This window comes from Coenobita brevimanus, chromosome 23, assembly GCF_032717465.1.
Source record: "Coenobita brevimanus isolate Jiangsu-jjx chromosome 23, ASM3271746v2, whole genome shotgun sequence".
NCBI lineage: Eukaryota > Metazoa > Arthropoda > Malacostraca > Decapoda > Coenobitidae > Coenobita > Coenobita brevimanus.
Genome location: NC_136976.1, coordinates 26855574 through 26881764, shown reverse-complemented (window position 1 = coordinate 26881764; position 26191 = coordinate 26855574). Strand labels below are relative to the sequence as shown.

Below are 26191 nucleotides of genomic sequence, written 5' to 3'. Positions count from 1 at the left end.
CACACACACACACACACACACACACACACACACACACACACACACACACACACACACACACACACACACACACACACACACACACACACACACACACACACACACACACACACACACACACACACACACACACACACACACACACACACACACACACACACACACACACACACACACACACACACACACACACACACACACACACACACACACACACACACACACACACACACACACACACACACACACACATTGAGATTTCATTCGTCTACCCTTCCACTAATTATAAGACCTTAATCCATTCAATTATCTACTCTTTTTCACATCCCCACAGACCCCTATAATAAGACCCCTTCTCCCCCCCAAAAAAGAAAAACTCTCCCAAATTTCATACTCTTTCTCTCTCTTAGACTTCACCCTCCTCCCCTTCTACTCCCTATCATCAGTTCTTATTCCCCTCAAATCTCTCCCCTTCTCCATACATCCCTACTACGAAAACAAAAAAATCTCCCTCTCTTGTCTCCTCCCAGACCTCATCGTCCCTCTCCCTTCCTGTCCTCTGGTAACGGCTCTGTCATTTCCCCTCTCGCCAGCCCCACCAGCCCCTTATTTCCTGGCCAAGGCAGCGGCTATGTCCTGGCCGCTGTCTCATTTCACTGTTTATTTGAATCCTCTTCTTTTTGTTTACGTTTTCCATTTCCTCCATTATTTTTATTTATTTATTTATTTATTTATTTATTTTTTTTTTGGGGGGGAATCTGCTTTGACAAGTTTTTACTAAGTCTGTATTCATTCATTATAGTGTCTATGTCAGTGACTTTCGTTTGCTGTCTTTTGTTTGTGTATGTGTCTGTATCTGTGCCTTTGCGTGTACACTTCACATATTCCGTTATGCTATTCCGCCAATGGTTACTGTATATATGACTTCAATTTACCCTTTGTTTCTGAGAACATTGTTCTTTGTCAGGTTTCGATGACATTTCTATTTTTTAATTCTCTGCTTCTGTGTCTGATGTTTGTGCCTTTATTGTCTCTGTGTCAGCGTTTGTGTCTGTGTCTCTCAATGTCTCGTTTCCTTACGTGATTCCTACATTAATTGTCTGTTTTAATCGCCCCCCCCTCCACTGTCAAATAGCTGCGCATATTCAATAATTCTCTGTTACTGTGTCTGATGGTCATGACTAGATTGCTTCTGTCTTTGACTGTATCCGTATCTGGGTTTGCGTCTGTTTGTGTGCATCTTTTTTTTTTTCGTTTAATATGATTCCTCTTCCGGTTGTTTATACTATCATTTTCCCTGTTCTAATGGTCTCCATCGGGTTCTGGAGACCATCCTGAATATGCTCAGATTCCTTCCGCCTCTTTTTTTTTTTTCTTTCTTTCTTCTTCTTCCAGACACTTGTCAAATGGGGCTGCTATTCCGTCATTTCTTCACCAGTTCGCTTCATAGTACACTTGTACCTTGAGCACATACAAAAAACATTTTTTTTTTTTTATTTAGGTTTTTCAGTGGATTGATGGAGTCACTCATCTACTCATTCAAATACGTGGAATAGGATAACACGATTCCGTAGACTGCCAAATTTTGCGTCATTCAGTACCTCCTGTCATCCTTTTTTTTTTTTTTTTTTAGTCCAGGTGGAGATTATTGCTTCCGCTGGAATCATTATCATTATTATTATAATTATTATGCCTCTGAGTCTCACAGCGATTCCAGGAGAACCCGAGACTGCGCAAGGAATCTGAAGGCCCCCGGTTGTGTGTCCTAGCATGGGCCATTGATGATAGAAAAAAAAGAAAAAATCCAAATCTCCCCAGTAGGGTCAAGGTCATTTTTCGAAACAGTAGCAGACACATGAGTTTTTCGACATCTTTGTCTTCCTTGTTGATGTTACATAAGAAGTTACCTTACAGTCTTCAGATCTTATTTATATTACACATACCGTACATCATGAAAGTTGCTTATTGTGGCTATACGATAAGAATGTGTAACTACTGAATGTTATTTTGCCTTCAGAGTCTCGCGATGAAGACAGGAGGAACGGAGACTGCGCAAGGAATATTTAGGGCCCAGGTTATGTCTCCTGGCGTGGGCTATTATTAATAGGAAAAAAAAAAATCCAAATTTCCACAATGGAGTCAAGGTCATTAAGAAAGAGTAAGTGGAGACCTGTGCTGTCCGTAGGACAATTACAGGGTTATTTTTGTGTGTGACTACCATTCATTTCGTTCGGATTATTGGTATTTTCTTCTTCATGGTAATTTTGCTTTCCCGTGTTTCTACTCTGCTCGTATTATCATGCATTTTCTTTACCTTTGTCTGTGTCTACGTCTGTATTGGTGGCGGCTTTGTATCAGTGAATTATGATTATATATCCTGCTTTTTATTTCTCTTATGCTTGTTTATGCTTTAATATTTGCTAATACTTTCATTTACTTCTTTATATATATATATATTTTTTTTTGCGTTATCAGGTTCCTCGACTTGTAGGTCCATTCAATCTGGGCGTTTTCCCGTCTTCCAATCTCCCCCCTCTCTCTCGTTGTTGCTCTTCTGGTCACTGTATTTTTGCCCATATTACAGTGGGCATGCAATACTTGTTAAACTCACCTCTTTTCTATCCGTCGCTCAAATACAAAAGCCATATGGTACTTTCAATCTTTCATGTATACAGCTGGCCAGCTCGAGAATTGATTTCTATTGTCTGTATCTTTCAAATTCTGTTAACCTCTGTCTTTAAAACGCACTGCGTCCAGGCATTTTGAGCTAACGAATTTGGCTTTCTCTATCCATTTGTCTTCGGAATGAAGAAAAAAATCTCTACTTATTAGCTATAAGTTCTTTATTGTTACATGAAGAACAGACTGAACAACATAGTCAAATTTAAACTAATCTTGGGGAAAAGAAAAGTGCCCAAGTAAAGAACACTCAGGAAAATAGATATCAGGAACCATTAAGTCTTGTAGCCTGCTGGACACTTCCTTAACTTCCTAACCATATCTAACAGCACAAATCAAAGATATCTTGATGTATCCTTACCTAACTAAACTTAACCTAACAGTCTAGCTTAATTTTGCAATCTAACACACCAGTCTAAACTGGCACCCTAACCGGACAAAACTAACTTAACATTCTGGGAGTAGTAAGTGGCCAAATAGACCACAGTTCATAAATTTGCCAACAAGAATGATTGCAGTTACTAAACACTTTCTTCCCCCGAGGTCTCCTCGGTGATGCTTCAAAAAATTCAAAAATTTTGACCAAGACCAGTGAGTGTAAAGTCTCACCCCGGCGATATTACTGCTCCTGGCCGTCCTCCGCCAGGGTTTTATGCCCGAGAGTAAAAAATTAATAAACATCTTTTCCGATATCAGCTACCCGTTTAAAATGTTTATAACTGAAATCGTGAATCTTTTTCTTTCCTCTCCTTCTTCCGTGTATCAAACCATTTGTTGACGAAAGGGACTGGGTGTTTTTAGATAAATATAAATATCTATTCTTTCATTATGTTTGTTAATTTTACACTCGGCAGCAGGACCTAACCTAGTCCTTTGAAGAAGCATGGAATTTTTATTATTTATTATTTTACTACGTTGCAAAACGAGACAATTTTTCTTGGGTGTCGTCTAAGTATTGAACATAGTTTCTAGTAGCAGCTTCAGGACGTGGGAAATATTAACGATTTTATTCTTGCAGTCATGAGACGATTTCATTCAGCCTAGGAGTGGGATAGGAATGGCGTTAGGTGCAGTGTAATAGGGTAGGAGTGGGGCTGGATGGGGGGCAGAGAAGTAGGAGAGGGGTTGTGTGGATTGTAGTGGTGTAAGATCTGGGTTGATTTTTTTTTTTTTTTCATGCAAGGAAGAAAGAACCAATGCCCAGGAGCCTTTAAGCCGTTCCCTCCAAGACAAAACAAAAACATCACGACAGAGAGCCAGATTCAAGATCTGTTCATTTCGAGATGCCTGGACACACTGAGTTTGAAAGACTGGAGATCAGAGGAAGCAGGAAATACAGACAGAGGGAGACAGTTGCAGAGTTGACCTGTTGCATACATGAAGGACTGGGAGTAACGGTTAACTCTTGCATTAGAAAGTTGGACAGAAAAGGGATGAGAGTTTGCTGCTAGATGGATGCTACGCACCCGTCGTAGTAGTGAAGGGATGCAAGAAGACAGTTCAGAGGAGCAGTGACCATTGAACTATCGATAGAAGAGAGATAAAGATGCAACAGTGTGGTGCAGAGACAGAGGTTGAAGGAAGATTGTAAGAGAAGGAGAGTTAATGAGACAAAAAGCCTTTGACTCCACCTTGCTTACAAGGGCTGTATGTGGGGAACCTCCCCACACATGAGAGTTGTACTCTACACAGGGGTAAAGAAGGTACAGAGTCGGTTTAGCACACCTAATCTCTTGGAAGCAGATTTTACAAGAGATGTAATATGATCTTTCCACGATAAATCTCGAGAGAATGAAACCCCAAGTATGTTTAAAGGTGATTCAGGATTGAGCTTGATATTATTATACATTAACGGATACTCCCGTGGAAGATTCTGTCGGGTGCAGTGGAGTAGGAATTTGGTTGGGTGGGTGCAGTGGGGTAGGAACGGGGTTGGATGGGGTGCAGCGAGGTAGGGGTAGGGTTGAGTGGGGTGCAGTGGGGTAGGATTTAGGTTGTGTCGAGTGCTGTGGGGTAGGAGCCGGGTTTGTTGGGATGCAGTGGAGTAGGATCAGGGTTGGATGGGATACATTGGAGTAGGATCGGAGTTGGGTGGAGTGCAGGGGGGTAGGAACGGGGTTGGGTAGTTCACAGTGAGGGAGACTGGGTTTCGTGAGGTGCAATGGGCTTGGAACGGGGTTTGGATGGGTACAGTAGTGTAGGGGTAGGGTTGGGTAGGGAGCAGTGGAGGAAGAGGAGTGACGTTGGGTGGGGCGCAGTGGGGAAGGAGTGGGGTTGAGTGGAGTGCAGTTGGGTAGGAGTGGGGTTGTGTGGGGACAGTGGGGTTGTGTGGGGACAGTGGGGTAGGATCTAAGTCGAATGGGATGCAATTGGGTAGGAGTGGGGATGGGTGGGTTGCATTGGGGTAGGATTGGAATTGGGTGGGGTGCAATGTGGTAGGAGTGGAGTTGGGTGGAGTACGGTGGAGTAAGATCGGGGCTGTGTGAGATGCAGTGGGAACAGGGTTTAGTGGGGTTCAGTTGGAACGGGGTTGGTTGGGGTGCAGCGGGGCAGGATCAGGCTTGGTTAGGGTGCAGTGGGGTAGGATTGAGTTTGCTGGAATGCTGTCGGGAAGAAGAGGGGTTGGGTGGGGTGCAGTGAGGTAGGAACTAGATTCAGTGGGGTGCAGTGAGATAGGAGCGGGGTTCGGTTGGGTGTAGTGGGGGGAGGAGTGAGTCTGGGTGGGTTGCAACGGGGTACAGTTGGGGTTGGGCGAGATGCAGTTGTGAGGGATCGGGGTTAGGTGGCGTGCAATGGAGTAGGGTCGGGGTTGGGTGGGGTACGGTGGGGTAGGATCTAGGTTGAGTGGATTGTAGTGGTTTGGGAGTGGGGTTGAATGGGGTGCAGTGAGGAAGGAGTGGGGTTGGGTGGGGCGGAGTGGGGTTGGGTGGGGCGCAGTGGGGTAGGATCGGCCTGATATGCAGTGGGGTAGGTGCAGGGTTGGGTGGGGTGCAGTGGGGTAGGGTGAGATTGGGTAGGATGCAATGAAGTAGGTTCGGGGCTGGCTTGGGTGCAGAATGATAGGATCTGGGTTGAGTGGAATGTTGTGAGGTATGAGTGAGGTGGGGTGGGGTGCAGTGGGGTAGGAGAGGGGTTGGGTGGGATGCCATGGGGTAGGAACAGGGATGAGTGGGACGCTGTGGGGTAGGATCAGGGTTGGGTGGGGTAAAGTGGGGTAATGTTGAAGTTGGGTGGAATGCAGTGTGGTAGGATCTGGGTTGGGTTCCGTGCAGTGGGATAGGATCTGGGTTGGGTGAAATGCGGTGGAGTAATGGAGGTGTTGGGTGGGGTGCAGTAGCGTAGCAGTGGCACTGGGTGGGGTGCAGTGAAGTAGGATCTGGGTTGTGGGTTGGGTGGGGTGCAGTGGAAGAGGAACGGGATTGGATGGAATGCAGTGGGGTAGGATCGAAGATGGTTGAGGTGAAGTGAGGTAGGATCGGGGTTGAGTGAGGTGCATTGCCTAAGATCAGGGGGGGTGGGGTGCGTTGGGAGATGATCAGGGTTGGGTGGAGTGCAGTGGGGTAGGGTCGGGGTTGGGTGGGGTGCAGTGGGATTGGGGTTGAGTATGATTCTGTGAGGTAGGAGTGGGGTTCGGTGGTATGCAATGGAATTGGAGCGGGTTTTGGTTGAGTGCTATGGAACAGGAGTGGAGCTGGGTGGCGTGCAATAAGGTAGTATCGAGAAAGGGGGGGAGGAGTCACTGGTGTAGGAGTGGGGTTGAATGAGGAGCAGTGGGGTATTAACGGGTTTGGGTGGGGTACAGTGGGGTAGGAGAGGGGTTGAGTTGGTTACAGTGGGGTGGGATCTGAGGTGAATCAGGTGCAGTTGGATAGTAGTGGGGTTGAGTGGGGTGTAGTGGGGTAGGAGAGGTATTGGGTGGGGTGCATTGAGGTAGAATCAGGGTTATGTTGGGTGCAGTCGGTTAGGAGAGAGGTTGGGTGGAGTGGAGTCGGAACGGGAATGGGAGGGGTGCAGTGGAGTAGAAGTGGGGTTGGTTGTGGAGCAATGGGAGCGAGGTTGGGTGGGTTAAATTAGAGAAGGATCGGTGTTGCGTGGGGTGCTGCGAGGTAGGAGTAGGGTTGTGCTGCGAGGAATAAGGTTGGAATTGGGTGAGTGGACTATAGAGGGAAAGGGGTGGGGTTGGGTGGGGCGTTGTGGGGTAGGAATAAGGTTGAATGAGTACAGTAGAGTAGGATCGGGGTTAGGTGAGGGGCAGTGCAGTAGCATCCAGGTTGGGCTGGGTTCTGTGGGGTAGGTATTGGGTTGAATGTTAGGGCCGACATTGGGTGGGGTGCAGATGAAACAAGGTTAGGAGGGGTGCAGGGAGGTTGCTTCCAGGTTGCAAGATGCTGTGGGGTCGCATTGACGTGGAGTGCAGTGAGGTAGGAGCAGGGCTCGGTGAGGCGCAGTGTAATAGGAGCGAGGTTGGTTGGGATGCAGTGTAGTAAGATCGGTGTTGTTGTGTCAGCAGTGAGGTATGATCAGAGGCTGGGTAAGGTGAAGTAGGGTAGGAGCAGGGTTGGGTAGTTGACAGTGGGGGAAATGCTGGGTTGAGTGGGGTGCAGTGGGGTTGGAGTAGGGTGCAGTGGGGTTGGAGTGGTGTTTGGAAGGTTCAGTGGTGTAGGAGTTGAGTTGGGTAGGGTGTATTGGGGTAGGAGTGAGGTTGGGTGGAGTGCAGTGGGAGCGGGATTGTGTTGGGTGCAGTGGGGTATGGGTAGGGTTGGGTGGGGTGCAGTAGGGTAGGATTGGGGTTGGACAGAATGCTGTGGGGTTGGAGAGGGGTTGGGTGGGGTTCAGTGGGGTAGGAAGGGGGTTGTGTGGGGTGCAGCGGGGTATGGGTAGAGTTGGGTGGGGTTCAGTGGGGTAGGATTGGGGTTGGACGGAATGCTGTGGGGTAGGAGAGGAGTTGGGTGGGGTGAAGTGAGATAGGAGCAACGTTCAGAAGGTTGAGTGAGGACGAGCGGGGTTCAGTCGAATGCCGTGGGGCTGGGAGTGGGTTTCTGTGGGTTGCAATGAGTTAGGGTTGGGGTTGGATGGGATGCAGGGTGAGGGATCGGGGCCAGGCGGGGTGCACTGGAGTAGGATCGGGGATGGATGGGATGGAATTGTGAAGGGTCAGGATCCGATAGGGTGTAGGGGGGTAGGATCGGAGATGTGTGGGATGCGATGGAGAAGGATCTGGGTTGAGTGGATTGTAGTGGGGTAGGAGTGGGGCTGGGTGGGGTGAAGTGGGGTAGGAGAGGGGTTGGGTGGGGTGATGTGGGGTAGGAGAGGGGTTGGGTGGGGTGAAGTGGGATAGGAGAGGGGTAGGGTTGGGTGCAGTGGGATAGCATCAGCATGGGGTGCAATGAGGTAGGAGTTGGGTTGCGTAGGGTGAAGTTGAATAGGATCGAGGTTGGTTGGAGTGCAGCGTGATAGGATTTGGGTTGAGTGGAATGTAGTGGGGAATGAGTGGGGTTGGGTGGGGTGCACTGGGGTAGGACCAGGACTGGGTGGGGTGAAGTGGGGTAATGGCGGTGTTGGTTGGGGTGCAGTAGGGTAGGATCTAGGTTGCGCTGGGTGCAGTGGCATAGGATCTGGGTATAGTGAAATGCAGTGGTATAATGGTGGTTTTGGGTGGAGTGTAGTGGGGTAGAAGCGCCATTGGGTGTTGTGGAGTGGGGCAGGGTCTTGACTGGGTGGGGTGCAGTGGGATAGGATAGGGATGGATAGAATCGAGATTGGGTGGTGTGGAACGAGGTAGGATCGGGGTTGAGTGAGGTGCATTGGGGTAGGATCAGGGTGGGTGGGGTTCACTGGCGGAGGATTGGGGTTGGGTGGAGTGTAATGGGGTAGTTTCGGGGATCAGTGGGGTGCAGTGGGGTAGGGTTGGGGTTAGATAGGGTGCAGTGGGAGCGGGGTTGGGTGTGATGTAATGAGGTAGGAGTGGGATTGGGTGGGGTACAGTGGAATAGGAGCGGGGTTTGAAGGGGTGTAATAAGGTAGCATCGAACATGGAGGGGTGCAATAAGGTAGTATCGAACATGGAGGAGGTGCAATCTGGTAGGAGTGGAATTGATTGGGGTGCAGTGGGGTATTCACGGGCTTGGGTGGGGTTTAGCTGGGTAGGAGCGGGGTTGGGTTGGGTACAGTGGGGTAGAATCTTGGGTAAATAGGGTGCAATTGAGTAGGAGTGGATTTTGGTGGGTTGCAGTGGGGTAGGACCGGGATTGGGTAGCGTGCAGGGGGGTAGGATCTGCGTTTGGGTGGGGTACAGCTGGGTAGGATCTGGGCTGAATCAGGTGCAATTGGGTAAGTAGAGTTGAATGGGGAGCAATGGGGTAAGAGCAAGATTGGGTGGGTTGAATTGAGGATGAATCAGGGTTGGGTAGGGTGTAGTGGGGTATGAGCTGTTTTTGATGGGGTGCGGTTGGGTACCAGCGGGGTTGGATGGGGTGGAGTGGAAATGGGATTCGGAGGGGTTCAGTGAGGTAGGAGTGGAGCTGGGTGGGGTGCAATGGGAGCGAGGTTGGGTGGGTTATAGTGAAGGATCGGGGTTCCGTGGGGTGTTCCGGGGTAGGAGAAGGGTTTTGTGGGGTGCAGTGAGGTAGGAACTGGGCTGAGTGGACTCTAGAGGGATAGGATTGGGGTTGGGCTGGGCATAATGGGGTAGGAGTGGGATTGAAAAAGGTACAGTGGGGTAGGATTGGGGTTAGGTGGGGTGCAGTGCGGTAGTATCGAGATTGGGTGGGGTGCAGTGGGATAAGAGTGGGGTTGAATATGGTGCTGTGGGTATAGGATCTGGTTTGGGTGCGATGCGGTGAGTTGTGCGCAGAGGAGTAGGATTGGCATTGGGTGGATGCAATGGAAGTGAGGTTAGGTGGAATGCAGGGGGGTTGTTTCTTTGTTGGGTGGGGTGCAGTGGGGTAGGAGCGGGGTTAATTGGGGAACAGTGGGGTATTATCGAGGTTGGGTGCGGTGCAGTGGGATAGAATCGGGGTGGGGTGAAATGCAGTGGGGTGGAATCGGAGACGTGTTGGTTACACTGGGGTATGATCATGGTTCGGCGGGGAAAGAGGGGTACGAGCGGAGTTGGGTGGGGTACAGTGGGATAGGATCGTTGTTGGGTGTGTGCAGTGGGGTAGGATCGGGGTTGGTGGGGTGCAGTGGTGAAGGAGCGTGGTTGGGTGAGGTGCAATGGGGTGATAATGGCGTTGTTTGATGGTATTCAGTAGGGTACCAGTAGTGTTGTGTGGGGTGTAGTAAGGGTATGAACGGGATTTGGTGGGCTGCAATGGGGTGGAGTGGGGTTGGGTGGGGTGGAGTGGGGTTGGGTGGGGTAATGGCGGCATTGGGTGGGGTGCAGGGGGATAGGATCTGGGTTGTGTGGGATTCAGTGGATTAGTGGCAGAGTTAGGTGGAGTGCAGTGGGGTAACAGTGGCATTGGGTGGGGTGCAAAGAAGTTGCATCTGGGTTTGGTGAGGTGCACTGGGGTAGGATCGGGGTTGGGTGGAATAGAGTGGCGTAGGGTCGCGGTTGCATGGTGTAAAGCGAGGTAGGATCAGGTTGAATGAGGTGCAGTTGAGCATGATCGGGTGGGTGGGGTGTGCTGGGGGAGGATCTGGGTTGGGTGGAGTGCAGTGAGGTAGGATCTGTGTTGGGTGGAGTGCAGTGGGTAGGGGTGGGGTTGAGTGGAATGGAGCGGGGTAGTGACAGGGTTGGATAGGGAGAAGTGGCGTAGGATTGGGGTGTCTGTGGGGTTCAGTTAAACAGGATCCAGGGTGGGTGGGGTGCAGTGGTGAAGAAACGTGGTTGGGTGAGGTGCAGTGGTGTGATAATGGCGTTGTTTGATGGTGTTAAGTAGGGTATTGTATGAATGGCTTAGCTTATGAGTCGGCGTTGTGTACAGTCCTAGAGGATGGGTTACGCTACTTGTACCTTGCCAACACTACCAATGCCGCGTTCAAGTTACGAACGGGAACACAGATTGGTGATTTCTTGGTATACCCAGCGGCCGTACGTGTGTGCCAGGATATCCCACGCCCTGTTGCTGATGTGTGCTCAGTTGCTCAGTCCACCGATATCCCATCTAATCTTAAAGCTCATGTGAAACAGTGTGATTTTCCCGAACACAGAAATCAATTAATTAATCTCTTGTGAGACTATCGTGAAGTCGTAGTCCTACACGGTGAGAATATGGGGAAGACCGATTTCATAAAGTATAACATTACATTACAGCCCGGAGCTCAGCCAGTATATATACCTGCCTACCGTTTACCACATAGCCAACGTCAACAAGCTGATCGTCTTATTCAGGATATGTTGGATAATGAGGTCATTGAACACTCTGATAGCCCGTGGAACAGCCCACTATTTCTGGTTCCAAAGAAAGGTGGTGAGTTACGACCAGTAATAGATTACAGAAGCGTGAATGCACTGATTGTCCCGGACAGATTTCCAATTCCTGTACTCACTAATTTGCTGGAATCTTTAGGTGAAAACAATTGTGTTTTTTCCTCCCTAGATCTTTTAAGTGGCTACTGGCAAGTGGAAATGGAGGAATTACCTCGCCCTATCGCTGCCTTCAGTACTCCATCTGGACATTATCAATTCCGTAGACTTCCATTCTGTTTGAGAAATGCGCCATCAGCATTCATGCGACTAATTCATACAGTTTTCGCCGGCATGATAGGTCACTCAGTTTTTGCTTATCTAGATGATGTCATAATCGCTAATCACTCGGTGGAAGAACACTTAGAACAATTGGCCGAAGTGTTAACTAGACTCAAACAAGCTGGACTTAAGATCAAACTATCAAAATGTGACTTATTACGTAAGAAACTCCAATTCCTAGGACATGTTGTTGACGCTCATGGAATTCATACATCAGATTAGAAGGTCAGAGCCGTGACAAATTTCCCAACTCCAACCAACACCGACGCTGTACGCAGTTTCCTCAGTCTCAGTGGGTATTATAGAAGATTTATTAAAGGGTAAGCCCAGATAGCTGCACTGTCAACAAAATTGCTAAAGAAGGATGAGTCTTTTGTGTGGGCTGATGAACAGGCAACCGCTTTCACAACACTGAAAAATGCTCTAGCACAATCCCCAGTTTTGGCATTCCCTGATTATTCAAAACCATTTCTTTTGTGTACTGATGCTTCCGGAGTAGGCCTAGGTGCCGTTCTCATGCAAAATGACTCCGAAGGGAAGAAACGTGTCATTGCCTATGCTAGCCGTGTGATAAACTCCGCAGAAAAGAGTTACAGTGTAACTCACTGGGAAGCCCTTGCCGTGGTCTGGTCTCTAAAACATTTCCGTGGCATCATCTACGGATATCCTGTTCACATCCAAACAGACCATCTTCCCTTATGTGACTTGTTTCGGGGACGTAACCTTGCCGGTCGACTTGCACGTTGGGTAGTCACTGACTGACTGACTATAATCCGACATTTGAATATGTTCCTGGGAAATCCAATGTCGTAGCCGATGCCCTCTCACGGCATGTAGCCACAGTCTCAACCAGTTGTGATGTAAATTTGGCATTAAATTATGACACACTACATAGGTTCCAGCGTGTGGACCCCATATGGTCACAGGTCATATATTTTCTAGAGTCAGGCGATGATTCTTCTCTGCCCAAGTTACCAGTTCCTGTATCTGATTTCTTCCTCAACAATGAATTACTCTATAAAGACTCAGTACTGGAAGGTAACAATGTACCTCATCGCGAAGTTAAGCAACTAGTCATTCCAACAGACTTAATTCCTGCTACCCTTCATTTAATCCACGACACCCCTCATGCATCACACCCTGGCAAAGGCAGAAGCTTACGGCAAGCACGTCTGTCATATTATTGGCCCACTATGCAAAAGGATACAGAACCGCACTGCGATGCATGTTTATCATGTACCCGTCACAAGGGGGCAATCTGTCAACCTACTCCTATATTGCAGTACCCAGTACCATCAAAACCTTGGCAAACTGTCTCTCTTGATCTTCTGAAGCTGCCTCGTACAGAATCGGGCTTCATTTATTTATTAGTGGTAGTCGATCATTTCTCTAGATTTGTTATCTTAGTTCCATTGCGTGAAAAATCTGCTAACGCAATAGCACATGCCTTTATTAATTCAGTAATTTGCTCTTTCACAACACCAGAAGTAATTTTAACTGATAACGGGTCAGAGTTCAATAATTCAGTACTGGAAGAAATTTGTCTTCAATACGGAATTAAGAAATTCAATATAGTGGCCCATCATCCAGCCTCGAATGGCTTAGTAGAGCGCCAGAATAGGAAGATATTGGAGAGTCTGCGTCACATAGTGGGAGATCAGACTTCCACCTGGGACGAGTGGATTCCGCAGGTATCTGCTTCAATTAATTCATCCATGAATAAGTCAATTGGAGAAACACCATTCTTCATCATATATGGCTTTGACAAAAGACTACCTTATTCACTGTTCCAATCCAAACCTGATCCGATTTACGACTACAATAACTACGTGCATGTCAACCTGTCCATCTTCCAGAAAATTCATTAATATGTCCAGGATAATCTGGCCCTTACAAATGAGATGGTATGTAACCAACATACCGCTGCCACAGATGTTACCATCCAAGTAGGTGACTAGTTTTCGACCTAGATCATGACAGAGAATCAAAACTAAACAGTAAATTCTTGGGTCCCTTCCGTGTCATATCTCGTAAAGGTAATAAATTCGAATTAAGATATCTGCACAAGGCAGAGACGACATGGGTGCATGCAGATCATCTCAAACGTGCATCAAAATGCATAGTCTTCGAGGAGCCACTAAGAGAGACCACATCTCCACAACAAACTCCTACTCAACCTTCTTCCTCTTCTCTAAATCCTCCTCCTGACACTACTATTCAAAATTTCCCTACTGTTAATAATTATCGTGCCAAATTGCGTTTTGCCACTAAGTCTCTTGCATAACGTTATCATCTCACACTGTCGTTACCATCTGTATTAACATCACCTCTGACATCCACTCATTTTATAGGAAAGATGCAGTGGGTCTACGTGCTGGCAGTGCTGACTCTGGTTGGGTCTGGATCGGGTGAGGACGATGGTGCCGTACGGCCCGGGGCCTTGGTTGGCGCAGGAGGCGAGGTAATGGTGGTGAAAGATGTAGTCTCCTTGCGCTACGACCTAGAGCTGCTGGCCGCCGTGGCCATCGCCCTGCCTGACTTTGCACATCAGCTAGACGACCTGCAGGTATTCCTGTCAGATATTAAAAATCGACATCCCACAGACACATTTTTGTACCCACTCTACCTACCCATCTGCTGGAAGTTAGATTATATTCGTTATCAGCTCAACCATCTTCAAGATTCCTTCCCTCACCAAACGCCTGTGGGTCGCTCACGAGTGAAACGTGGACTTTTTGACCTTGGAGGAGAAATTCTGAGCGGATTATTTGGTATAGCGACTACCCGTGACCTTTCTGGATTTAAAGAAGACTTATTCAATCAGCAAATGCTCTACAGTCACAAGAAAAAGTGTTAAGTGTTCAACATTCTATGCTACAAAAGGTGACACACCATTTAAATGATGTTACAAATAACTTAAATAATTTTACATTTATTCTTAAGCGTGAAGTATCAAAGGTAAATATTATATCAGAGTTGATGTATGTAAAATTACATGTAGATAATTTGCAGGTTTCTCTGGACTCTCTTGTCTCCCAAGCTTCTAGCCTAAGTCGTATTTTAGTCAATGCTGTTGATAGTCGTGTCACCCTAGATTTAGTCTCTCTCTCTGACCTTCATTCTACCTTGGAATGGGCTCACTCAACCTTCGGCTTGTCTCCTATGATTCCATTTTCCTCTTTAGAACACTACTACCCAATACTAGAGGCCACATTCCTTACTAAAGGTATAATTGTTCATATTCCTCTTCGTTCTTCCATCATACTCGATCTCTTTCACATCATTCCTTTTCCCTTCTGGTACAATAACTCCCTGGTACAAGCCTCTGTCTCCTCAGAGTACTTTCTTCTCTCCCATGATCATCTCTATATTGCCTTCCTCTCCTCAAGTGACCTCGGCAGATGTGCCTTTCTCACACCCAACTCTTGAGTTTGTGCTGCGTACCTCCTAACAATTTTTCCTGGCAGCGTTGCTCCTTGCGAATCTGCCTTAGTCCGTAACTTCTCAGTACAACCTGTCTGTACCTTTCTTCCTGCCCCCAAAAGCCAGGTACACCATGCTCGTCTAAATCACATCCGCTATTTCTTCTTTAGTGTCTCAACTCCTGTCAGTCTTATTTGTCCAGGGACCCCTGTCCGTTCACTAACCGCAATTGGTTTATATAAGGCCCCTGATTACTGTACAGTAAATTCTGAGTCTGTAATAGCCCATGCTACACATTATCACTTCGCACTTCGCTCCCACAAATACGACATCTTCAAACCTATTAATACTACCTTCCATCTCCCAACAGACAATCTCTCCATCACATCAGAGAACCTACGTATGTTGAACTTTCTAAACCAGTCTGATTTCATTATGAACCAGTTCTCTTCAGCTTTTAACTGCTCCTGGGTACATCCAGTCTTTGTATTTCCTCCAGTGGTCTTATGGTTTCTTGGTTTTATTGCAACTGTATGTATCCTGTACTGTTGTGTCAAGCAAATGGACAAAAGGTTACATGAGATCCGTGTAGCAACAAGGTTAGTGCGACAACCAAGAGACCTGGAAACTAATAGTTCTCAGAAACACTCATTTTGTGATTATTAGTACTACATATATGTATGTATGGACTAAAACATCCAGTTGTAAATTGACCAAACCTCTATAAGTATCTTTCCAACATGGCCATGTACTGTAAATATAATAATCCCTTCTTACATCCACCTTCTTGAATTATGTAGTAATGTCTCATTTACTATTATACTTCCATGTAGTCCCGGTTGACTGTATACTCAGACCACTTGCATTCTTGCCATATTATGACTTAATGCATCACCACTGTGTCAGGAGACACACTTTTTGATGAGGGGGAAAATTGTTTGTAACCATTTGTAAATATTATGTAGTGTGTAAGTATAGTATGTAAGTAGTTGTGAGTAGTTGTAAGTAGAATCCAAGTAGGGCGCCCCCGCCCTGTTATGTCTATGATGAGCGCGTATTGTGTCTACCTTGAGTGATTCATGCCTTTCTGATCGCACCACCGCCCTAGCCGGATGAGAGCCGGCGAGCAGTAGATGTCTGTAAGGGTCTGGGGTTGGACACGGGTGTTGTCAGGTGCTGCTGTACAAAGATTCAAGACGATGATCAGAAACACGTTCCAGACTTTGCCTTCATCTACGACTGGCGTAAAGGGGGCATTGACAAGCTTTAACAGTATCAGCAATGTTGTGTGGGGTGTAGTAAAGGTTCTAACGGGATTTGGTGGGCTGCAGTGGGGTGGAGAGGGGTTGTGTGGAGTTCTATGGGCTCGTGGCGGCATTGGATGGGGTGCAGTGGGGTCAGATCAAGGTTGAGTGGGTGAAGTGGGATAGGATCGCGGTTGGATGAGATCCAGTGGGTTAGTGCCAGAGTTGGGTGAGGTGCAGTGAGGTAGCAGAGGCACTGGGTGGAGTGCAGAGAAGTTGGATCTGGGTTTAGTGAGGTGCAGTTGTGTAGGATCGGGGTTGAGTGGAATGGAGTGGGGTAGGGATGCGGTTGGGTGGTGTGAAGTGAGGTAGAATCTTGTTGAGTGAGGAAGAATCTTGTTGAGTGAAGTAGAATCTTGCTGAGTGAGGTGCATTGGGGTAGAATTGGGGTGGGTGGGGTGCGCTGGGGGAGGATTGGAGTTGGGTGAAGTGCAGTAAGGTAGGATCGGTGTTGGGTGGGGTGCAAAGGGGTAGTATCGAGTTTGGTGGGGTGCAAAGGGGTAGTATCGAGTTTGGTGGGGTGCAGGGGGAGCGGGGTTAGGAGGGGTGCGGTTAGGTATGAGTGGAGTGGAATAGGAGAGGGGTTGGGTGGGATACAGCGGGGTAGTATCGATATTGGGTGGGTTACAGTGGGGTAGGTATGGGGTTGAATGGGGTTGAATGGGGTTGAATGGGGTAGAGTGGGATAAGAATGGGGTAGAGTGGGATAAGAATGGGGTTGGGTGGGGTACAGTGAGGTAGGATCTGTGTTGAATGGGTTGCATTTGGGTAGGAGTGTGGTTGGACGAGGTACAGTGGGGTAATGGCGGTGCTGGGTGGTGTGCAGTGGGGTAGGATCAGGGTTGGGTGGGGTGCAGTGAGATAGGAGAGGGGTGCAGTGAGATAGGAGAGGGGTTGGGTGGGATGCAGTGGGATCGGGGTTGGGTGGGATGCAGTGGGAACGGGGTTGGGTGGGATGCAGTGGGAACGGGGTTGGGTGGGATGCCGAGATTTACAAATGGGGCATGCAGTGGCGCAAGATTGCAGTTGGGTGGGGTGAAGCGGGGTATGTCCTGGTTTGTGTGGGGTGCAGTGAGGTAGGAAATGGGTTGAGTGGATTGTGGTGAGGTAGAAGTGAGGTTGGGTGAGGTGCAGTGGGGAAGAAATGGGGTGGGGTAGGGTGCAGTTGGGTAGGATTGGGGTTGGGCGAGTTGCAGAAGGGTCTGAGTGGGGTTGAATGAGATTCAGTCGGGAAGGATCGGGATTAGGTGGAGTGCAGTAGGGGCAGAAGTGGGATTGAATAGTGTGCCCTTAGTTAGGATCAGGGTTGGGTGGGGTGCAGTGAAGGTGTGCTTGGGTGGTGTGCAGAGGAGCAGGATTGGGATAGGGCCGGGTGGGTTTCAGAGGGAGCAGGGTTAGGTGGGGTGTAGCTGGGTTCCATCCTGGTTGGGTGGGGTGCAGTGGAGTATGATCGCTGCAGGGCTCAGTGAGGTAGGAGAGGAGTTAGATGGAGTGCAGTAGGAGATGGGTTGAGTGGGGCGCAGTAGGGTATTATCGAGGTTGGATGGGGTACAGTGAGGTAGGATCGTGGTGGTGTGCTGTGCACTGGGGTAGGAGTGGGGTCGGGTTGGGTTCAGTGGGGTAGTATCGGTGTCGGGTGGAGTGCAGTGGAGTAGGATCTGAGCAGAGGGGGTTGCAGTGGGGTAGGACTGTGGTTGGGTGGGGTGCAGTGGGGTTGGAGCAGTGTTGGGCAAGATGCAGTGGGGGTAGATCAGGGTTGGGTGGGGTACAATAGGGTATTATCGAGCTTGGATGGGGTACAGTGAGGTAGGATCGCGGTGGTGTGCTGTGCACTGGGGTAGGAGTGGGATTGGGTTGGGTTCAGTGGGGTGGTATCGGTGTCAAGTGGAGTGCAGTGGAGTAGGATCTGGGCAGAGGGGGTTACAGTGGGGTAGGACTGTGGTTGGTGGGGTGCAGTGGGGTTGGAGCAGTGTTGGGCAGGATGCAGTGGGGGTAGATCAGGGTTAGGTGGGGTCCAGTTGGGTAGGATCTTGGGTAAATGGGATGCAATTGGGTAGGAATGGTGTTGCATAGGTTGCAGTGGGGTAGAGATTGGGTACGGTGCAGTGGAGCAGGAACGGCGTTAATGTGGGACAGAGTGGTGTTGGATCTTAGATGAATCAGGAGCAACAGGGTAGTAGTGGTGTTGAGTGGGGTGCAGTGGGGTAGGAGTACAAAGGAAAGCAAACAGCAACAAACCTTATGGTCCTTTTGAGGCTGTTTTTTATACAGTAGAGTATGACTACGAGAGCTAACTCTACATGCTGGAGGATAAGGATAGTAAAGTAAGAAGGCTCCCCCTGCCCCCAAACCCTCCAGTTAAAACTGACAAGAAAAAAGTGAGAAAAACCATCATGCAGCATGGAGAAACTGACATGGAAATTTCATAGGAAAGACCTAGAAGGAAAAGCTACATTCTATAATACATTATCTATAAGCTACCAGTATGAATAACCTGAAAGAGAAAGTAGTAAAGTACAATGAATAATTGAAAAAATAAATAAATAATGCATGCCACTATGTACGGGTACGTTGAGTTGACGGGGCGTCTGCGGACACAGCATGGAAATTGCACAGTGCACAGTGTGGATGTTCACGGGTGGTGCGGCAGCCTTGCCTGGCGCTATTAAGGTAGGCAGCAGTCGAGCAGGCCCCAGCTCTGTTCATTCCACTAAAACTAGGAACTTTCTCATGCGGAACAAGCACACAAGTCACCTCCTGAAGCAGTGACCCCTGGTATATTACAAAAATCCAGACAGTGGCCACTTAACTAACAGGGACCCTCGTTGATCCACAGCCCATCACAGGTCGAAAGTATGAGTAGTGGCCATTAACTCAGGGCTATCTGTGCTTATCCTAGTCTGTGAATATGCTATATTTGCATTTAATAAATTGATCCAGGTTTTAAAAAATAAAATAAAATAAAATAAAACATTATACAAACACAAGTATTTTATTCAGGAGTAAACATTTTAAGCTGGGGGTTAGACGACAAATACTTATCCAGGCGACCTTTAAAGGTTAGTACTGTATTACAATTTACTACACTGGAGGGCAATTTATTCCATATATTTACAACTCGATTGAGGAAGAAATGCTTACCTTCAGGCGACCGGAATCATTTGCCAATTATTTTACGACCATTGCCTCTAGTATAATTTGAGTGATTAACTGTGAAGTATTTATCGACAGCCATGTTATCATGTCATTTGAATATTTTTAATCCTATAATCAAATCTCCTCGTATCCTTCGTTTAGTTGGGGTAAAGAGATTCAGGGTTTCTAAACGTTCCCCGTATGGTTTATTTCTCAATCTAGGTATCATCTTTGCCATCCCTTGCTGCACTTTTTCAAGCTTTTCCATATACTTTTTTTTATAATACGGTGACCAAAACTGAACACAATACTCCAAGTGCTGGCATACTAAGGAATTATACAAAGTGAGGATGACATTATCAGATTTATATTCAAATGCTCTGCCTATGAATCCAATCAATTTATTGGCTTTTTTCACGGCTTCTGTACATTGTTTGCTTGGTTTCAAATCGTTTGTTATTATAACTCAAGTCTTTTTCATGGCTTACCCTATCAAGTTGGACATTATTCATGCTATAACTTGCTCTTACATTTTTACTGCCAATGTTTAGCACTTTGCATTTATTAATATTGAAATCCATTTACCAGACTTGGGCCCAGTTAAACAGTTGATCAAGATCTCTTTGAATTGAATGCCTTTGCAGTGCTGTATCTGCTCTGTTACCTATTTTAGTATCATCAGCAAATTTTGAAACTTTACAACACAATCTTTCGTCAATATCATTTTCATATATTAAGAAAAGAATAGGACCTAACACTGAACCCTGTGTCACTCCACTTGTAACGTTTACTCAGTCTGACTCTACTTTTGTCCAGTGAGCCAATCTTCTACCCACCCGAGAACACTGCCACTGAAACCATGTGCCTTTACCTTCTGAGGGAGTCTTTTGTGTGGAACTTTGTCAAAAGTCTTTTGAAAATCGAGATAGACCATTTCAACAGATGTAGTCTCGTCATAAATGTCCAGTATATCATTGAAGAAGTCCAGCAGATTCGTGAGGCAAGAACGATTTTTACGAAAACCGTATTGCGAATCTTTTATGAGATTGTTTGTTTCTAAGTGTTTCACAAACTTGTCTTTGATAATAGTTTCAAGCAATTTGCAATCCACCGATGTTAAACTGATTGGGTGGTAGTTTTCTGGTTGGGCTCTGTTGCCCTTTTTGAATACTGGGGTTACATTAGCAAGCTTCCATTCATGTGGCACGTTACTGCTCTTAAGTGATAAGTTAACATGTTCAGATAAAGGCTTTGATAATTCATTCTGTAGATCCTTCAATACAAGTGGAGATATTTTGTCTGGTCCTGGTGTTTTATTCTCTTTTAATTTATGTATTGCAAGCAGTATGTCGCGGTCGTTAACTGTAATGTCAGTGATTATGTTGCCCTCTTCTATAGGAATGGGGGAACAGTAGGAACTGTATGTATGTTTTCTGTTGTAAATACTGACGTGAAGAAAGTATTAAAAATTTTCGCCATCATAGTTTCATCATCAATGTGCTCTCCGTTATCTGTTCTTAAGAGACCAAGTGTTGGAGTTATTACCTTTTTGCTTCTTATGTAGCCGAACAATTCTTTAGTATTCGATTTACTGACACTTACAATATGTGCCTCAAGGTTTTTCTTACTGCATGTAATTATTTTTTTGGCTTTTCGTCGAAGGGCATCTTATTCATTTTTATCACTTTGACTCTTTGTGATATTATAATTCGTATATGAAAGATTTTTTGCTTCTAGATAGTGTTTAATGTCAGAGTTCCACCATTTGGATTTAGAATTTTTGGCGGGCCTTCTGTTGTGCATTGGTATACATAATCTGACGGCACTGTTGAGAGTTTCTGTAAAAAAAAAATTCCACGCATCATTGATATCTAAAGTTTCGACAATGGGATGCCAGTAACCTGCACCTACAGTTGCCTTTAATTTCTTAAAATTTGCTCTCTTAAAGTCGGGCACTTTCTCGCCACTGGCCCTGACACTGTCTTCACTGAATTTAATGTTAAATGTAACTATGCGATGATCACTCGTACTAAATTATTCTCCTACAATAACGTTACTCACTACATTTTCTGATGTAGCTAAGACAAGATCTAGGATGTTAAATCCACATGTTGGATAATTTACACATTGATAAAAAGAACTTTCCTGCAAGTTTGTATACAGGTCTAACCCTGTGTGTGAGGATAGGGCTTCTCCCCATTTTGGAACTGGTAAATTAATGTCACCAAATATTACAGTGCTTTGCATAAAAGATATTTCGGCAGTTTGATTGTAGATTTCATTATCGATGTTGAGTGGCTGACCAGGTGAACAATAAATTAACCCAAGAGTGATTTTATGACAAGCTTCATTTCTAAGCTGAATATAAATGTGTCAATGTTTTCAATACATGGCTTGGTAATTTCGACTGGATGTTTCGAGATAGAAACAGGGTTAGGTAGGGTGCAGTGGGGTAGCCGTTTTGAGTGAGGTGCAGTGGAATAGGAGCGGGGTTGGGTGAGATGTAGTGGGAACGGGATTGGGGGTGGTTCAGTGGGATAGTAGTGGAGCTTGGTAGGGTGCAATGGAAGTGAGGTTGGGTGAGTTACAATGCGGTAGGATCGGGGTTGCATGGGGTGCAGCGGGGTTGGAGTTGGGTTGTGTGGGGTGCAGTTAAGTAGGAGCTGGGTTGAATGGACTGTAGAGGGGTAGAAGTGGGGCTGAGTGCAGCGTATTTGGGTAAGAGTAAGGTTGAATGAGGTACAGTGGGGTAGGATTGGGACTGGGTTGGGTGCAGTGCTGTAGTATTGAGGTTTGGGATGCAGTGCGGTAGGAGTGGGGTTGAGAGGGGTGCAATTGGTATAGGATCGGGGTTGGGCAGGGTGCAGTGGAAAAATGGTGTGCTTGGGTGGTGCGCAAAGGAGTAAGGTCGACACTGAGTGCAGCGCAGTGGAATCAAGGTTAGAAGGGGTTCAGGGGTGTTGCTTCCTGGTTGGGTGGGGCATAATGGGGAAGGAGTGGGGTTGAATGAGGTACAATGGGATAGGATAGGGGTTGGGTGGGGTGCAATGTGGTAGAGTCGAGGTTGGGTGGGGTGCATTGGGGAAGGAGTGGGGTTGAATGAGGTGCAATGGGTATAGGTTCGGGGTTGGGCAGGGTACAGTAGAATAATGGTGTGTTTGGGTGGTGCGCAAAGGAGTAGGGCTGACTTTGGGTTGGCTGCAGTGAGTGTGAGATTAGGAGGGATGCAGCAGGGGTTGCTTCCTGGTTGGGTGGGGTGCAGTGGGGTAGGATCGGCTTGAGATACTGTGAGGTAGGAGTGAGGTCTGCTGAAGTGCAGTGGAGTGGGAGCTGGGTTGGGTGGGGTACAGTGGGGTATTCTCTAGGTTGGATGTGGTGCAGTGGGATAGGATCGTGATGGGGTGGAGTGAAGTGGGGTGGAATCGGCGTCGCGTGGGTTGCTGCGGGGGTATGATCGTGGTTCGGTGGAGGCAGTGTGATATTAGGGGAGTTAAGTGGGATACAGTGGGATAGGATCGCTGTTGGATGGATGCACTGGGGTAGGATCGGGGTTAGGTAAGGTGCAATGGAGTAGGATCGGAGGTGCAATGCGTTCAGGTAGGATCTAGGGTGGGAGGGGTGCACTGGGGAAGAGGCGTGGTTGAGTGAGGTGCAGTGGGATGATAATGGTGTTGTTTGATTGTGTTCCACACACACACACAAAAAAACAGCGGAAGATGGGGCGCGTGTGCTGGGAGGCCCCTCAGGACCCCCCAGGCCCTGTCATCCCCCTGACCAATGGGAGAAATGGAGTTCCCCGGAGCTAAGCCCTGTATTGGACTATATAGCCCTGCTAGGGTTACAGGAGCGAGCTACCACTCCCAGCACGGCAGCCCGGGCGAGGCTCGAACTCGCAATCCCCCGATTATCCCCCTGACCAAGAAAAAGCTCACCCCCATTGACCGGGCTAATGTATGGCCCTGCCTCCACTACAGGTGGAGGAAATTCTGAAAAAAAAAGAAATGATGGGGTTCAGTTGGGTACCAATAGTGTTGTGTGGAATGTTGTGAGGGTATGAACGGGATTTGGTGGGCTGTCATGGGATGAAGCAAGGTTGGGTTGGGTGCGGTGGGATAATGGCGGTGTTGATTGGGATGCAATGGGGTTAGATCAGGGTTGGGTGGGGTGCAGTGGGATAGGACCTGGGCTGTGTGGTATTCAGTGGATTAGTGGCAGTTCGGTGGGGTGCAGTGGGGTAACAGCTTCATTGCTTGGGGTGCAGAGAGGTTGGATGTGGGTTGGGAGAGATGCAGTGGGGTAGGATAGGGGGTTGGGTGGAATGGCGTGGGGTATGGGCACGGCTGGGTGGTGTGAAGTGAGGTACAGTAGGATCAGGCTGAATGAAGTGCAATGGAGCAGGATCGGGTGGGTGAGGTGTGCTGGGGGAGGATTAGGGTTGGGTGGAGTGCAGTGAGGTTGGATCAGTTTTAGAGGGGGGGATGCAGTGGGGTAGTATCATGGTTGGATGAAGTGCAGTGGGAGCGGGGTTAGGTGGGGTGCAGTGAGGTATGATTGGGGTTGGGTGGGGTGCAGTGAGGTATGATTGGGGTTGGGTGTGGTGCCATGGAGTAGGAACGGGGTTGGGTGGGGTGCAGTGGGGTAGTATCGAGGTTAGGTGGGGTACAGTGGGGGATGGGTTGGAATGAATGGGGTGAAGTGGGGTAGGAACGGGTTGGTTGAGGAGTAGTGGGGTAGGATTGGGGGTGTGTAGGGTTCAATCAGGTAGGATCTGGGGTTGGTGGGGTGCACTGGGGAAGGAACGTGGTTGGATGATGGGTGGAGCGGGGTTTGGAGGGGTTCAGTGGTGTAGAAGTTGGCTTGCGTAGGGTGCTGTGGAGTAGGAATGGGTTTGGGTGGGATGCAGTGGGGTAGGAGCAGGGTTTTATTTGGTGAAGTGGGGTAGTAGTCGGGTTGTGTGGGGACAGTGGGGTAGGATCTTACTTAAATGGGGTGCAATTTGGTAGGAGGATGGGTGGGTTGAAGTTGGATGAGATTGGGATTGGGTTGGGTGCAGTGGGAGCGGGTTTGAGTAGGGTGCAGAGGGGTAGGAGAAGAGTTGAGTGAGGTGCATCGGGTAGGATTGGGGTTGAGTGGAGTGCTGTGGGGAAAGAGGGGGGTTGGGTGGAGCGCAATGAGATAGGTGAAAAGTTTGGTATGGTGCAGTGGGGAAGGAGCAGGGTTCGGTTGGAGGCAGTGGGGGTAGGAGATGGGTTGCAGTGGGGTGGGGTTGGGGTAGGGTGGAATTCAGTTGTGAGGGATTAGGGCTAGGTGGGGTGCAATGGAGTAGGATAGGGGTTGGATGGGATGCAGTTGTGAAGGATCAGGGTCCGATGGGATGTTGTGGAATAGGATCGGGGTTGTGTGGGGTGCGATGAGGTAGGATCTGGGTTGAGTGGATTGTAGTGGTTTATTAGTGGGGTTGAGTGGGGTTGGGTGTAGTGCATAGGGGTTGTATCAGTGTGGGGTACAGTGGGGTACGAGTGAGGTTGGGTAGGGTGCAGTGAAGTAGGATAGACGTTGGTTGGGGTGCAGCATGATAGGACGTGGTTTGAGTGGAATGCAGTGGGGTATGAGTGGGGTGGGGTGGGGTTCAGTGGGGAAGGAGCGGGGTTGGGTGGGGTTCAGTTGAGTAAGATCACGGTTGGATGGCGTGAAGTGAACTAATGGCGGGGATGGGTGGGGTGTAATGGCGTAGGATCTGGGATGGATTCGGTGCAGTGGGGTAAGATCTGGGTTGGGTGAAGTGCAGTGGGATAATGGCGGTGTTGGGTGGGGTGCAGTGGCGTAGCAGTGGCACTGGGAGGGGTGCAGTGTGCTATAATCAGGGTTGGGTGAGGAGCAGTGGGATTGGATCAAGGTTGGATGGAATACAATGGGGTAGGCTCGAGGTTGGGTGGAGTGATGTGAGGTACGATCGGGGTTGAGTGAGGTTCACTGGGGCAGGACCAGGGTGGGTGGGATGCGTTGTGGGACGATCAGGGTTGGATGGAGTGCAGTGGGGTAGAATCAAAGGTCGGTAGGGTGCAGTGGGGTAGGGTCAGGATTGGGCAGGGTGTAGTGGGAGCAGGACTGGGTATGATTCAATGAAGTAGGAGTGGCATTGGGTGGTGTGCAGTGGAATAGAGTGGGGTTGGGTGGGATGCAGTGGAATAGGAGAGGGATTGGGTTGGATGCAGTAAGGTAGTCTCGAGGATGAGGGGGGTTCGGTGAGGGAGTGAAGTTGAATGGGGTGCAGTGGGGTATTAACCCTAGATAGGTAATGTGGCGTCTCAGAGACCCCAGTCCCAGAAATTTAATTAAAAAAAATATGAGCATAAGGTCTACAGATCTGTCCATCTCATTACCTTCCTCCCTAGTGATGCTCTTCATGGTGATGATGGGGTCATAGCTGTACCTGGCTCTGATTTTGCTCTATAGAGCCACTGGGGTCTGTTAGACCCCAGATTACCTTTAATGTAACCTCAGTTGAGCCCTCGTGATTTTTTTTTTTTCAATTTGCTGTCTTTCTCCTTTTGTATACAGAAGGTCCCAACATCGGTCTACTGCAGACCACCCAAGGAATCATGATATTACTTTTCAGTTTTGCAAGATTTAATTTTAAAATTTTTACACCTAAAATTTAACCATTTTTGTATAAACTTTAAAAGTATATATATATATATATTTTTTTATTAAACTTTATTTTTTCTGGCCCTATTTACAGATAAGGGGTTGAATTATTTGTGTACTGAAGCATTTTGAAATATCTGAAACGGAATTTTTTTTTTTTTTTCCCGTGGGGTCTGTCAGACCCCACGTTACCTAATATAGTAACAAAATCAAGATTACCTTACAAGGGTTAAGGGGGTTGGATGGGATTAAGGGGGGTTGGATCTGTGGTTAATGGGGTACAATTGGGTAGGAGTGGTGTTGGGTGGGT

The 26191-nt window shown here is 47.8% G+C and overlaps 1 protein-coding gene across 1 annotated transcript in view; it reads right to left on the bottom strand.

Annotated features, from left to right (window-relative positions):
- Positions 1–16069: 16069 nt before the first annotated feature.
- Positions 16070–26191, bottom strand: part of LOC145392667 (uncharacterized) — a 64083-nt gene continuing 53961 nt past the window's right edge. The window contains exon 5 of the mRNA XM_080266981.1: positions 16070–16294. Coding sequence (XP_080123107.1) covers positions 16070–16294 — 225 coding nt within the window. The remainder of the gene's footprint in view (positions 16295–26191) is intronic.